This window comes from Panthera onca, chromosome B2, assembly GCF_046562875.1.
Source record: "Panthera onca isolate mPanOnc1 chromosome B2, mPanOnc1 haplotype 2, whole genome shotgun sequence".
Taxonomy (NCBI): domain Eukaryota; kingdom Metazoa; phylum Chordata; class Mammalia; order Carnivora; family Felidae; genus Panthera; species Panthera onca.
Window position 1 is genome coordinate 42520091 of NC_138343.1, and position 13324 is coordinate 42533414.

At 41.4% G+C, this 13324-nt stretch overlaps 1 protein-coding gene across 4 annotated transcripts in view; it reads right to left on the bottom strand.

The window, feature by feature from the left end:
- Positions 1–2684: 2684 nt before the first annotated feature.
- SUPT3H (SPT3 homolog, SAGA and STAGA complex component) overlaps positions 2685–13324 on the bottom strand; it is a 539689-nt gene continuing 529049 nt past the window's right edge. For 3 of the 4 annotated variants that reach the window (XM_078446964.1, XM_078446963.1, XM_078446965.1), the window contains exon 12: positions 5971–6111. In XM_078446964.1, the coding sequence (XP_078303090.1) occupies positions 6070–6111 (42 nt within the window). In that variant the 3' untranslated portion in view covers positions 5971–6069. Of the gene's footprint in view, positions 3773–5970; positions 6112–13324 lie in introns of those variants that run through there. The other variant, XM_078446962.2, reaches the window with a different exon arrangement.

A 13324-nucleotide genomic window follows, 5' to 3' on the forward strand; every position in this document is an offset into this window, starting at 1 on the left:
GGCCAAACCTTTGAAGGCGTGACAAGCCAGCGCACCAGCCTCACGCTAGCTTCGGAAGAAGTAAATCAAAGCCATTCAGAAGACAAAGCTTCAGGTAGGAGGGGGCCACAGGCTGGTGCCCCGCTAGGGGGAATCATAGAGAACCTAAGTCAGCAAGTGACTCCAGCTGAGGCCGAGCAGACCTAGGGTTGAATTAAAGAAGCCGCTAACTACTGATGAGAGAGGAAAAAAGCATCACTTCTAATTCAAATCACGGTAGGCAACTTTCTTTCAACTTTCTTCTCTGTCCCTGTCCACTATTCCGCCCCAAGGGCATGCACAGAAATCCTGGGCCAGGAGAAACAATGACTACATCATAATTCATGAGCAAAAACCTAAAAAGGGCATTTGTATAAAGTTCCAAGGGACGGCCATAGGCATCTGCCACTGCAAACATATGTAAACAAGATGGGAATTATTTTATTTTATTTTATCTTAATTTTATTTATTTTATTAATTTAATTTAATTTAATTTAATTTTTTTAAGTTTATTTATTTTTGAGAGACAGGGGGAGAGAGAGAGCGAGAGAGCCAGCAGGGGAGGGGCAGACAGAGGGAGAGAGAATCCCAAGCAGGCTCCACACTGTCAGCTCAGAGCCCGACGTGGGGCTTGAACTTACGAACTGTGAGATCGTGACCTGAGCAGATCAAGAGCCAGACGCTTAACCGACTGAGCAACCCAGGTTCCCCTATGGGGATTATTTTAGAACGATATACATACCTTCTATGAAAGCATAAAATAGTAGCCTAGGTAATTAGAGCCTTCTGGAGAAATGTGGTCTTCATAAAGGAGAGGCTGTGTAAACATGGATCTTGGAGGAAGTTTTTCTCATAATTTCTATAGGGATTCTTAGTATGTGCCTTGATCATATGTATTTATCTTAGGGTTTCAGACCTTACAGAGGACTTAATGTCATTCAATGTAATTACAGCCTATTAGCCATTACGTGATATTCTATTATATACCTAATACTTGGCCTTAGAGGAGGAATATTAAGTTAAAAAGAACGTTTCTTGTAATCAAGCTTTTGGTACTGAGAAGCGCTTCTAGGTTCGGAGCAGCACCTCTTTTTTGACACATGATTAGAACTCTTTACTCAAGCACATTCCAGGCTTTGTAACAGTGCTGAGGGGCACGAGCTTTGGGGTGAAAGCGTGGGGTGCAAAGGCCCGCCCCACCTTGGGAACCCCTGCGTAAGGCAATGAACCTCCTCATTTTCAGCTTCCCTCACAGAGGGGCTGTATGTAACGGGATAACTCACACCGAGTGCCGGTACACAGGAGGGCATGCGGTGTGCTGTAATGATTACGTCAACCTTATTAAAATGCCCACACGACAGAGCGACATTTTTTTTTTTTTTTAACGTTTATTTATTTTTGAGACAGAGAGAGACAGAGCATGAACGGGGGAGGGGCAGAGAGAGAGGGAGACACAGAATCGGAAGCAGGATCCAGGCTCTGAGCCATCAGCCCAGAGCCCGATGTGGGGCTCGAACTCACGGACCACGAGATCGTGACCTGAGCTGAAGTCGGACGCTCAACCGACTGAGCCACCCAGGCGCCCTGTGAGCGACATTTTTGATAGCAAGCAAAGTGTTACCTGGTTTAAGTAAAATTAAGTAGTCATCTTGATTCTTCCTATATTTTTTTCTATTTTTATTTTCTTTTGGGGGGAAAAGGGGGAATGGTGAATACTGGGTGGTGATGAGCAGAAGGCACGTGAGTGTAACGCTCTCTACAGAATTCTAGTGGTTTCCGACGATGAAATGTTGTATGCGGGTTTTTTGTGACTTTCTAGGAATGGATTGTTTTTAAATATGCTTCAGTTGCCCAAACTCCCATGACTTACGATGGCTTGAATATTTGATATTTTGTTCCAGAAAACAGATGCAAGTCTCTTTCTTTGTTTTCTCTTTTTGAAAGTGCTACGGTATCACTCACAACATGAGAGGCTGACTTGAAGAGATATGACCTTTTTAATATTTGAGTTTTTAAAGGCATCTGGCCCTTATTTAACCATCACATTTACATCCAATCCCTGCAGGCATGGTTTTGTTGTTGAAGTTTGGCTTGATGCCCTCTGCAGAAAGCCTTTGCTTTAATGAACACAACTCCACTAAAACTTCTGGAGTCCCCTGCCTACCTCCACACCCCCCCCCCCCCCCCCCCCGTACTCTAAGAGCACAGCAAGTTTCATCTTGGGTTTCAAATAAGAAGATAAAAATAAGAAATAATGCATGGCTGGAGAATCGGCTTTGTGGGGGAGCCACAGCCATGACATATTCAACTTGATGCCCTTCTATTATTTGCAGAAGTGTTTATGTTCTATGAAATGTTCAGCCAGAGCATACAGGAAACCGTAAAAGATTTTATGAGATGTATACATGGTTGAAGGCGGAATTTTAAATGCAACCTGGGAAGGTTCTATCTAAATTCCAGGAGGGCAGATGAGGGAGTACTTTCTCTGTAGTGATTCAGTTTTACACAAGGGGTTAGATGAACTGGAAAGAAATACCTGATTTGGGAACTATATAAAATTTTTTCGTAAAATTAAACCTCGTAATTTCTAGACAAGTAAACTTGTTTTCTTTCAGACCAAGGATCACCACTTATGCTTATTTGTCTTCTACGTGGTAAAAGCATGAAATGTGGGTTGTTTCTTATTTTATAGAAACAAAGGACAAACAGTAATAAGTGAAGAATTCTTCCCAGGTACAGGAGTATAGGCACCATTTAAAAAATAGTTGTGCTTCTGATGGTTTTTAAATAAAAGCTCTCGGTTCTAAAACTGGAACATTATTTTTGAATCTTAATTATTGCAATATGTGAAGGCAGGAAGGTTGATGACATAGTCTCAAAACGGCATGTTCGGAAAGTCACATCCACATTTAGGTGAAAGGAGAAATATTTCTATTTCCTTTACCCTTGAATCTATGAGGCAGTGTCAATTTCCCCTAAGAGAGGCTATTTTTACTTAATGTTGGCTTTATTTATTTTTTTCAAATTTGATCTCCAAAACACAAGGCTACAAAACAAATTATTTTGTGTATTCACATTTGATTTAGAATCGAGCCCAATGTGAGCCTCATGAAGTCACTGTGAAGATAAATGAAATACCAGAGGTAAGGTTCCCGACACAAAGTAGGTGCTCCGAGTATGTTAATTCCCCCTCCCCTGCTTGCAGACCTCCCCCACTTTTTTTAAATTGATGTATAAGTGACATATAACAGATTATTTAATTATACCACAGTCCCTTTGAAGAAGATTTTAATACAACACTTACGCTTTAGAATGTGTCCAAATTAGTGTCATTTAAAAAATAAACTTAGGTAATTATCTAAGATAAACATGCCATAAAATCCCCATGTATCCTGGTAGTATCTAATGCAAATCCAGTATGGGGGAGTGAAATTGCAACCTGAGAATTAGGGACCACGGATCTCTGGTCTCTGGTCTGTCACTGCTATTACTGAGTGACCTTGGGAAAGTCAACTTCCTTCTCCAGGCTACATATTTTCATCTGGAAAATGAGTGGCTGTTTTCAACGATCTTGAAGACCATCTTCTGCTTTAACGTTTTCTGATTTTACCTAACATTTTAATCTTGGGAGAACAATTTATTGATGTCACATTTTCTGAGATTTTCCTCCTATAAATTTTTTTCTATACTCGCTGCTTAAGAAAATTTTATTTTACTTCAAATTCACTGCTGCTGAAAGAGTCAGAGAAAGAACCTAAGTGTAGAAAAGAAAAAAAAAATTAAAAATATTAATATTCAGCAATTATGGGGACATCTAGGCTGGTTTGGGACAGACATAAATGACCTTGTTTTATTCTAAATTCAGCTCACTGGCTTATGATGAAAAGTGAAAGGTTATTATATGGACTTACTGGGCAAAACCAGATTTTATAAATAATTACCTGTCAGACTGTTCAAGATAGACAAACATACGCCAGACCAACAAAAACACAGACCTGTCATATTTCTGAGAGAAATGTACATTGAGTCTTCCTTCTCTGGGACTATAAGGAGATCAGGTAGAATAAAATGAAGGGAAAAAACCTAAACTCTGTATTTTCTGCCTCGTGCATACTTTAAAATGTATAATGTGGGAGAGAAGGAATTTTGATGTGAAAAATTAGCCCCTGAAAATTTTATACATCCATAAGCCCGGCAGATCGAAACCAAATACAATAAATGCTGTCGTTTTAAAAGTTAGGATGTTTACTGCAAGCTTATAATTTTCTATGATTAGGGATGCCAAGAAAAATAAGAATGATGATAAAAAGAAAAGTTTAATCATACATTTCAACAAGCACAGATGGAACATCAAAACCCCTTGGCAATTTTTTGATATTATATATCTACGTTTTTTTTCTTCTTGACATGAAGATTTTTTCCAGAAGGACTAACACAGAACAGGTAAATGATAGTTAACAAATGTGAGTAATATGGCACAATCATATTAACGGAGCCTCACAATGATTTGGTCACAGGAGGAAAATCTTTCATGTTTCTTATTTCTGTTTTTATTAATTCTTCACAAAGGATGTCTCAGTGTGTGTAAAAACCATGATAAAAATAAAACTGGAAGTCCTCCAGAATTAAAGAAATAGCTTCCTTTTTAAAAAAAAAAACTTTTTTTTAACGTTTTTTATTTATTTTTGAGACAGAGAGAGACAGAGCATGAACAGGGGAGGGGCAGAGAGAGAGGGAGACACAGAATCGGAAGCAGGCTCCAGGCTCTGAGCCATCAGCCCAGAGCCCGACGCGGGGCTCGAACTCACGGACCGCGAGATCGTGACCTGAGCCGAAGTCGGACGCCCAACCGCCTGAGCCACCCAGGCGCCCCAGCTTCCTTTTTTAAAATTCAAGTTTAATCAGGAACTGTACAATTACATCTGCTATATTTTGATTCGTTCTCCAAAGTTAGGGTTTGTCATTTGATGGAGAAAGTATAGATGCCAGAAGGGGGGCTCGGCTGTTACCAGCAAGAAATGACCCAGTCCCAGATTCCAGTTTAGCTGTGGGACTGCTCTCAAGGGAGAAAGCCCATCACTCAGCTCCCCTTCAAGGGATTCTCATTACTTTGTTCTTTCATCTTTTTTTTTTAATGTTTATTTATTTATTTTTGAGGGAGAAAGAGCACGAGCAGAGAGAGAAGGAGGCAGAGGACCTGAATCAGGCTCCACGCTGTCAGTGCAAAGCCTGATGCGGGGCTCGAACTCACAAACCGTGAGATCACCACCTAAGCCCAAGTCGGACGCTCAACCAACTCAGCCCACCCGGGCGCCCCTGATTACTTAGCTTCTACATGGGTACAGTGTGTATGTGTGGTGGGCCTGGGGACTGGAGGGACAAGGGGACAGGAGGAGAGGGCCTACACGAGGAAAACCAGGCACGATGGCAGATGTGCAGGATGTCGGGAAGAAGGTGTGAAAATAACACATTCACGAGAAGTGGGGGGAAGGGACGAGAAGACGGGAATAGTTCAACAGATCAATTAGGTCTTTGATTAGTGTGAGTTTATAAAATGAGTATTTGTCTCGAAGACACACCTAAGATATACATACTCAGCAAATGTCACAAAGTAAAGTTGTGGGACAGTGTGAGGGAAAACTGACTGTCCTTTTGTCTCCTCTGTCCCAAACCTGGATTACAAAATGCATCACATAAAACACAGACTAAACACTGGAGGGAAAACAAGACACTGCCTTTAAGATATGTGAGCTGAGGGCAGTAAATCCATCCCAAATTAAAATTTCAAAATTGTGTGATCTGCATTCTTGTCCACCTACACACTATCCCAAACATCCTGCCATTAATTAGCTAAACGGCCCAGCCAGTAAACAAGACTGAGCACTGAGGGGGCTGGAAAAGGGCCGGAGTCAGCCAGTTGATAGTCACAACAAACCAACCCACTCCTGAGGATACAGAGAAGGTAAACTTGTATTTTATTTTGTCCAAAGAGGGGAACAGAAATCACCTTACTATAACATGCCTTTCCTGTTGTTACGGTCACAAGTCCCGTCAGCAGGCCAGAAAAGCCATCCCATTCCTGCGGTAGGCACTCTGTCAAAGAGAAAGAAATCTGCAATGAATTATCACATCAAGTCAAACCAGGAAAGGAGGGAAAAGAACAACATGCAGAGCTTTCTTCCTGTTTTGTAGACTCTGCTGGCTTCCGTCGAACAGGGTGCTTACTCTGAACATTTCTGGTGGCAACATTTCTGGTGGCTAGAGTCACCACTCTGTCTATTAAAAAGTCAGTGTGGTTAACAAGTGGTTAGGGATTCTATTTTCGGGGAGTGGGAGATATGCAAAATAAGACATCCCATTTTGTTAATTGATTGGGTTTGGTTAGGTCAAAGACATGTTGTGTTGAATCTGTTTGTCCTTTATAAACATGTGTTCTCTATTGGACATGCTCAAGAATCACTTCTAATTAACTCTCTTAATAGTCTATAAATTACTGACTCATTATAGCCTTCCCAGGCCTAATTTATAGTCTTAGTGAAAAGCTTGGAAACAGACACTAATAGAAGCCTTTCCTCCCTGCTGAAATATGGTGATCTCTAAGGAGTTCTGTACATTAGAGACATTATAGAAAACTCGAATCCTACATAATTTTACTTTATTAAAAAAAAATTTTTTTTAATGTTTATTTATTCTTGAGACAGAGACAGAGGCAGAGCGTGAATAGGGGAGGGGCAGACAGAGAGGGAGACACAGAATCTGAAACAGGCTCCAGGCTCTGAGCTGTCAGCACAGAGCCCGACGCGGGGCTCGAACCCACGAACCGTGAGATCACGGCCTGAGCTGAAGTCAGACACTTAACTGGCTGAGCCACCCAGGCACCCCTCCTACATAATTTTATGTACATACAAGTACATATAGATGTACGTGTGGATATTCATAATGGGATAAAATATCCCCATAAAAGAAAATGGGAAAATGGATACCAAAGGCAATAATATAATATATTCCAGTAAATCAAGTAAAACTCATGATTTTTCTTCCTGCGAGATATATTCTGCAGTTCAGAGCTGAAGAGCTGGACTATACAGGGCCTCTGTGACTTGTCTTGAGTCTCATAATGAAACCCAGAATGAAACAGAACTAAAATCCAGGACTTAGGAATAAAATTATCCCTTTCACCACCATATTTTTCATTATTTAAACTGGGAATAGCCATACTCAGAGAATTCATAACCCTCAATGAGATGGGTTTTTTCCTACAACCTGTGTTCCGAAAAACAGAAAAATGACAACATCTCGTATCAGGGATTTTGTTTTTCCTTCAACAGCCACGTTATAGGAAATGTAGAATAAGTTTTTATGACTAAAATAATGTTAGGGAGATGCTGGAGAGTTTAAAAATGGTTAAATTACATTTATAATTATAAAATAATTATAAATAAATAAATAAATATAAAATATTATAAATAATACCCAAAGAAAAAAAAGTGGAACCAAGCTTTTTAGCAAGACTTCCACCGATGTAGGTGAAACCAAGCTAGTTTTCTGCGGGACTTTCTGTTAATCATGAAACTCAATTAACTTCAACATCTTTCCTCCGAATATTCAGCTGATACGGGATTTACTACGGTTGTCGGGCTTTGGAATGCTGGCTGAAATTTCATAGGTTGGCTGTGAGGCTCCACAGCTCACTCCAGATCAGCATTTCAAGGATGAGAAAACAGTGGCACATTCTATCTTTCGTTCCTCAGGGCTGTCTCTGTGAGCTTGTTCCTGACTTACCATCAGGCTTGCTGTGCCCTTGGACACTTTTGGATTGAAGCACACGTTCTAACAAGGACTAGAAAATTCCAACTTTACCTCCTCAGTCTGTGCACCGGAGAACAGTGTTAAATGAGTTCCTCAGAGAGCCACAAATAACTTGCAGGGACGGATAGAGTGTCTTCCCACAACCACAGACAGGGGAGCCTCAGGCCTTGAAAACAGCCCCTACCACCACAGTTGCCTTACCAGAGGCTTATGCCAAAGTAGTACTTTCAGGTTCTTGACCTTGATATTTTAAATTTTACAACCACAGTGACAACCTTCAACATAACATAATATTTAAAGCCCAGGGATGGTTTACATGGAGATAAATGGACCTGGGAGTAAAGCTGGATTCCTCGTAAAGGTAAATGGCTAAAGAGAGGCTTGCTTGAAAAAGAGGTTTTGGCCCAGGAGCAGGCTGAGTTTTGGCCGTGCACACCTGAGACATTACCAAGTTTAATCTTTCCAGGGTGGCCAACAGGAAATGGTTCTCTCTCATACTGAAATGATTACTTTCCAAAAATCAGTTCACCGTCACAGATGATTCATCACTATTGTTTGCAAATGATTACAAGACTAGAGACTTTTAATTGCAGAGACTTCGAGCAGCTAAGTTTAATAAGAAAGCCAAAGTTTAGAGCTGTCCCAGATTTCCGGACTAAGTTCTTCCTATTCTAATTCTACGATAGAGAAGGGGCAAACAAACGTGTGTGATCAGCAAAGAGCAAGTTCAGCAAACCCATCCCCTAGGGCCCTCTAGCCAGAGTCACAGCTTTTCCTTCTGATGGACAAAGGATGTATGTTGTCTGTGGAGGGTGATTATGGGAACATCCCCAAGTTGGCAACCTTTCCAGGGCGAGCAACGTTAAAGGAAGATGGGCGAAGACAACTCATCTTTGTGTCAACTGTGAATTTCTCTGTTTGTGTTGTGGACGTTGAAACTCAATTTAAACACTGCTTGGGGTGAGGGCCTTCCAGAGGCCACATTCTCATGAAGCACTCTACTTATTCTCTACTGTCAGATCCTATGAGTGATACCCTGGTTCTGTATCTCAGGAAAAACCCAGACCTTGACTGGAAATAGCTGGGACCACCTCCCCCGCTATTAAAAATGTATAAACGAATCTGACTTCATCCCGACAGCCCCGTTTCGGCATCCTATATATCACTGCAGCTTTATTTCTGATTGAAAAAGCTCTGTTCTCAACTATTAGTCGCTCCTATGTGAATTTGTTGAAATTCACATGCTAGACATTCAGATGCTAGACATCCTGGCATCTCTAAAGTTAACAGCAAAGGGGCGCCTGGGTGGCTCAGTCGGTTAAGCGTCCGACTTCGGCTCAGGTCATGATCTCGCGTTCCGTGAGTTCGAGCCTCGCGTCGGGCTCTGTGCTGACAGCTCAGAGCCTGGGGCCCGTTTCAGATTGTGTCTCCCTCTCTCTCTGCCCCTCCCCTGTTCATACTCTGTCTCTCTCTGTCTCAAAAATAAAAAAATAAAACGTTAAAAAAAAAAATAAAGTTAACAGCAAAGATATTTCGTTTTTCGTTTTAAAGGACCAATTGTAGTTCACAGGCTTTCCCCCCGCCTCCCTTAAATTGAGGATTACATTAGCTCCCAAGTTTTGACACTCATATATTCGTTCAGCTTCAAATTATGGCCTACTGACAGAACCTCAATCTAACTGGGTGGGCTGACACATTCTGCCTACTGCACTGGGTGTTGATGGGGAAATGAAATTGTAAGTTTTCGTTTTTAAAATGTGATTTCTTTTAATCTGCATATAGACAGGCTCGAGAAACAAATTTAAATCCTAGGCTGGTTTATTTCTGCCTTTTTATGGGCTGTCATAAATCATACATTTTAAGGAATACAAACTAATATTAAAAAGCAAATGATTATTATTTATTTTAAACAAAAGATAAACATGCTACAAAACACACCTGTGGCTCCTAGTTGAATATAACTGCCTGTGTGTTATTTGCACCATTAACTTAATTAGTAAAGCTTTAACTATAGATAAAACCACCCCTTCCACCAGTGTAGATTTACACTTATTCACGACTAGCTTTCCTGATTCTTTTCTGCTTTCTCAAACTTTACTTATTTGTTTAAAACAATTTTTTTAATGTTTATTTATTTTTGAGAGAGAGAGAGACAGAGAAAGAGAGACAGATTGCGGGTGGGGGAGGAGCAGAGAGAGAGGGAGCCGAAGCAGGCTCCTATGCTCCGAGTTGTCAGCACAGAGCCCAATGCAGGGTCTGAACTCATAAACAGCAAGATCATGGCCTGAGCCAAAGTTGGCCGCTTAACCAACTGAGCCATCCAGGCACCCCACTTTTCTCAAACTTTAACTAAAATAAAACAAAAAGTTCATTGTAGGGACTGACATCAGCAAGATGGCTACCAAGGAGGTCCCAAAGCTTGTCTCCCCACACAGAAAAATAAATAAACAACTATAAATAGACAAAACAGCTCTGGGAAAGCTCTAGATTACAACAAAGAAGGAGCAGAAATCCTGTGGGGCTCAACAACTGAGCAAAGCTCTACAGAAAAGCATAAGAAGCATTTAACCTACATCACCCCATCTCCCAGTCCAGAGCAGCTCAGTGCAAAGAGGAATGCTTTTGGAGGGATTACACCTGACAGGAAAAGGAGCAGGAGAACCCTACTAATCCTCCTCACTGCCGTGGACATTCGTAGACATTGCTACTGCGTGCTCCCACGGTCTCCACCAACACTGAACCCAACTAAAGGGTTGCCTGGGCTCCTCACTGCTGTGTCTCCTCACCAGGTCTGGAGCTACCGTTGTGGTGAGACCTGCCCCCAGGGGCCCCAGTTGTGCCCCACCGTCTGGGATCGGGAAGCCACGGCACCTTGCCATCTATGAAACCGGAAATGCCATTGCTTTCTATGCCCTGCCTTCAGGGTTCAAAGTCATGGCTTTGACAACCATCGCTAGGCCTGAGTTGCTGCTATTCTATGACTGACTCCTGGAGTCCTGAGTTGTGGCTCTGACCTGCTATCATTAGGCTGTGATGCTGTAGCTGCTGTTCTCTGTCCCACCCTCTGGCTCCTAAGTCATGGCACTGACTTGCCATCAGTGGCTGTACGGCTACAGCTCTGTGCCACCCGCCTTGGGTCCCGAGTCACCGCTTTGGCCTGGCATCACAGAGGCCAAGCTGCTGCTGCTCTGCTCCCTGCTGCCAAAGTCAGGGCTCTGACCCACCATCCCCCAGGGCATGCTGTCACTGCACCCCTTACCCTGGGCCCAAGACACTGGTGCATCCTGTCATCCCACAGCCCGTGCCACTGCTGCATCCCCCATCCTGGGGTCCAAATCACTGTGGTGATCCCCAGAGATGCAGACCTGGTTCCTCAGGGTATCTGCATATGCGTGCACATCAGACGCTGGGACTACTATCATAGTAAGTGCACCTGTGCCCCAGGACCCTGGTTTCCCTGCTTCTCTAAGTGCGAGTTCACCAGACCTGGTACCAGCAGGTATTCTCTTTGGCTAGAACTTCCTCCTACAGGAAAAAGAGAGGAACAGGATGACCCTTGCAGCCTCTGCCACCTAGGACCCCAACAACCCTAGACACTACTCCCGCTTACAGGACTTCTGCAGTCTTGGTCAAAGAAGAACCCAGTCTTTGCCCATGTTGTCCTCAGCTCATGTAGATGTACAGAGATTATGCTTCTATGCCCTCTCTGGAATCAGAGACATGGCACCCTACCCAGCCTGAGCCTTCACAGCCAGTCTCAGTTGAAAGTCTTTCTCCACCAAAGTCAGTCTGAAAGGCTGGAAGAGGTGACTCCTCTCTCAAATGAACAAACATTAATGCAAAGCCACAAGAAACGTGAAGCAACAAGGAAACATGACACTACCAAAGGTGCTTGATAATTTTCAAGTTACCAACCCCAAAGAAATGGAGATCTAGGAGTTACCTGAAGATTTCAAAACAACTATTTTAAGGAAGTGCAGTGAGACTCAAGAGAACACAGACAGACAACAAAATGAACTTAGGAAAGCAATGCAATAACAAAATGAATTCAACAAAGAGAAATCATAAAAAATTTTTAGAGCTGAGGTATGAAGTGAATGCAATGAAAAAAAAAATGCAATGAAGAGCTTCAATAATAGGCTCAATCAATCAAGCAGAAGAAAGAATCCATGAACATGAAGACAGATCTCTTGATATTATCCATTTGGAGCTGAAAAAAGAAATAAGCATGAAAAAAAGCAAAGAAAACCTATGTGAATAATGGGACACCATTAAATGAAACAATATTCATGCTATGGGAGTCCTAGACGAAGTAGAGAAAAGGTCAGAAAACAAAGAAATAATGGCTGATGACTTCCAAAATCTGGGGAGAGATAGCCATCCAGATACATGAAATTCGAAGATCCTCAAAGAGATTCAACCCAAAGAGATCTTCACTGAGACAATATAATCGAACTCTTGAATATCAAAGATTAAGAGAGAATTTTGAGAGCAGCAAGAGTTTAAAAAGAGTCATCACACACAAGGGAACTCTAATAAGGTTAACAGCAGATTTCTCAGAAGAAATCTTTTAGGCCAGGAGAGAGTGAGATAATATATTCAAAGTGGTCAAAGAACATAAAATTCTGATCAAGAATACTTTACCCAGGAAAGTAGTTCCCGGGTACAGATAAAGACTTTTACAGACAAATAAAAGCTAAGGTATTTTATCACCACTAGACATGCTTTATAAGAAATGTTAAAAGGAGTTCTTCAAGATGAAACAAAAGGTTGCTAATGAAAACATGAAAGTATTAAATTCACTGACACAGGCAATTATAAATTCAAAATACTCTAATACTGCAATGGTGGTATGCAAATCACTAGACTCCAGTATATAAATTAAAAGACAAAAGTGTTAAAAATAACTATAGCTACAATATTTTGTTAATGGGTACACAATATGAAAAAAATGTAAACTGTGACATCAACAACATAAAGCTGGAGGGCAAGTAAACATATAGAATTTTTTTCATGCAATGAAAGTTGTTTTCAACTTGGACTATTACAAGATGTACTATGAAGGCCTCATAGTAATCACAAAGAAAAACCTATAAAAAATATACAAATGAAGAGAAAAAAATCAAAGTATACCACTACAAAAAAAAAAAATACCAGTTTTCTAAGGAAGATAGTAAGATAGGAAGGAAGGAAAATAGGAACTACAAAACAATCAGAAAACATTTAGCAACATGGCAATAGTAAGTCCTTACCTATTACTAATTATTCTAAATGTAAATGGTTTAAATTTTCCAATAAACAGATACAGGGTGCTTGGATAGATTAAAAAAGGAAAGACCTGGGCGCCTGGGTGGCTCAGTTGGTTAAGTGTCTGCCTTTGGCTCAGGTAATGATCTCACAGTTCACGAGTTGGAGCTCCGTTTGGGATTCTCTCACTCTCCATGTCTCTCTCTGCCCACCCCCCACTTGCACTCCCTCTCTTTCAAAATAAATAAAT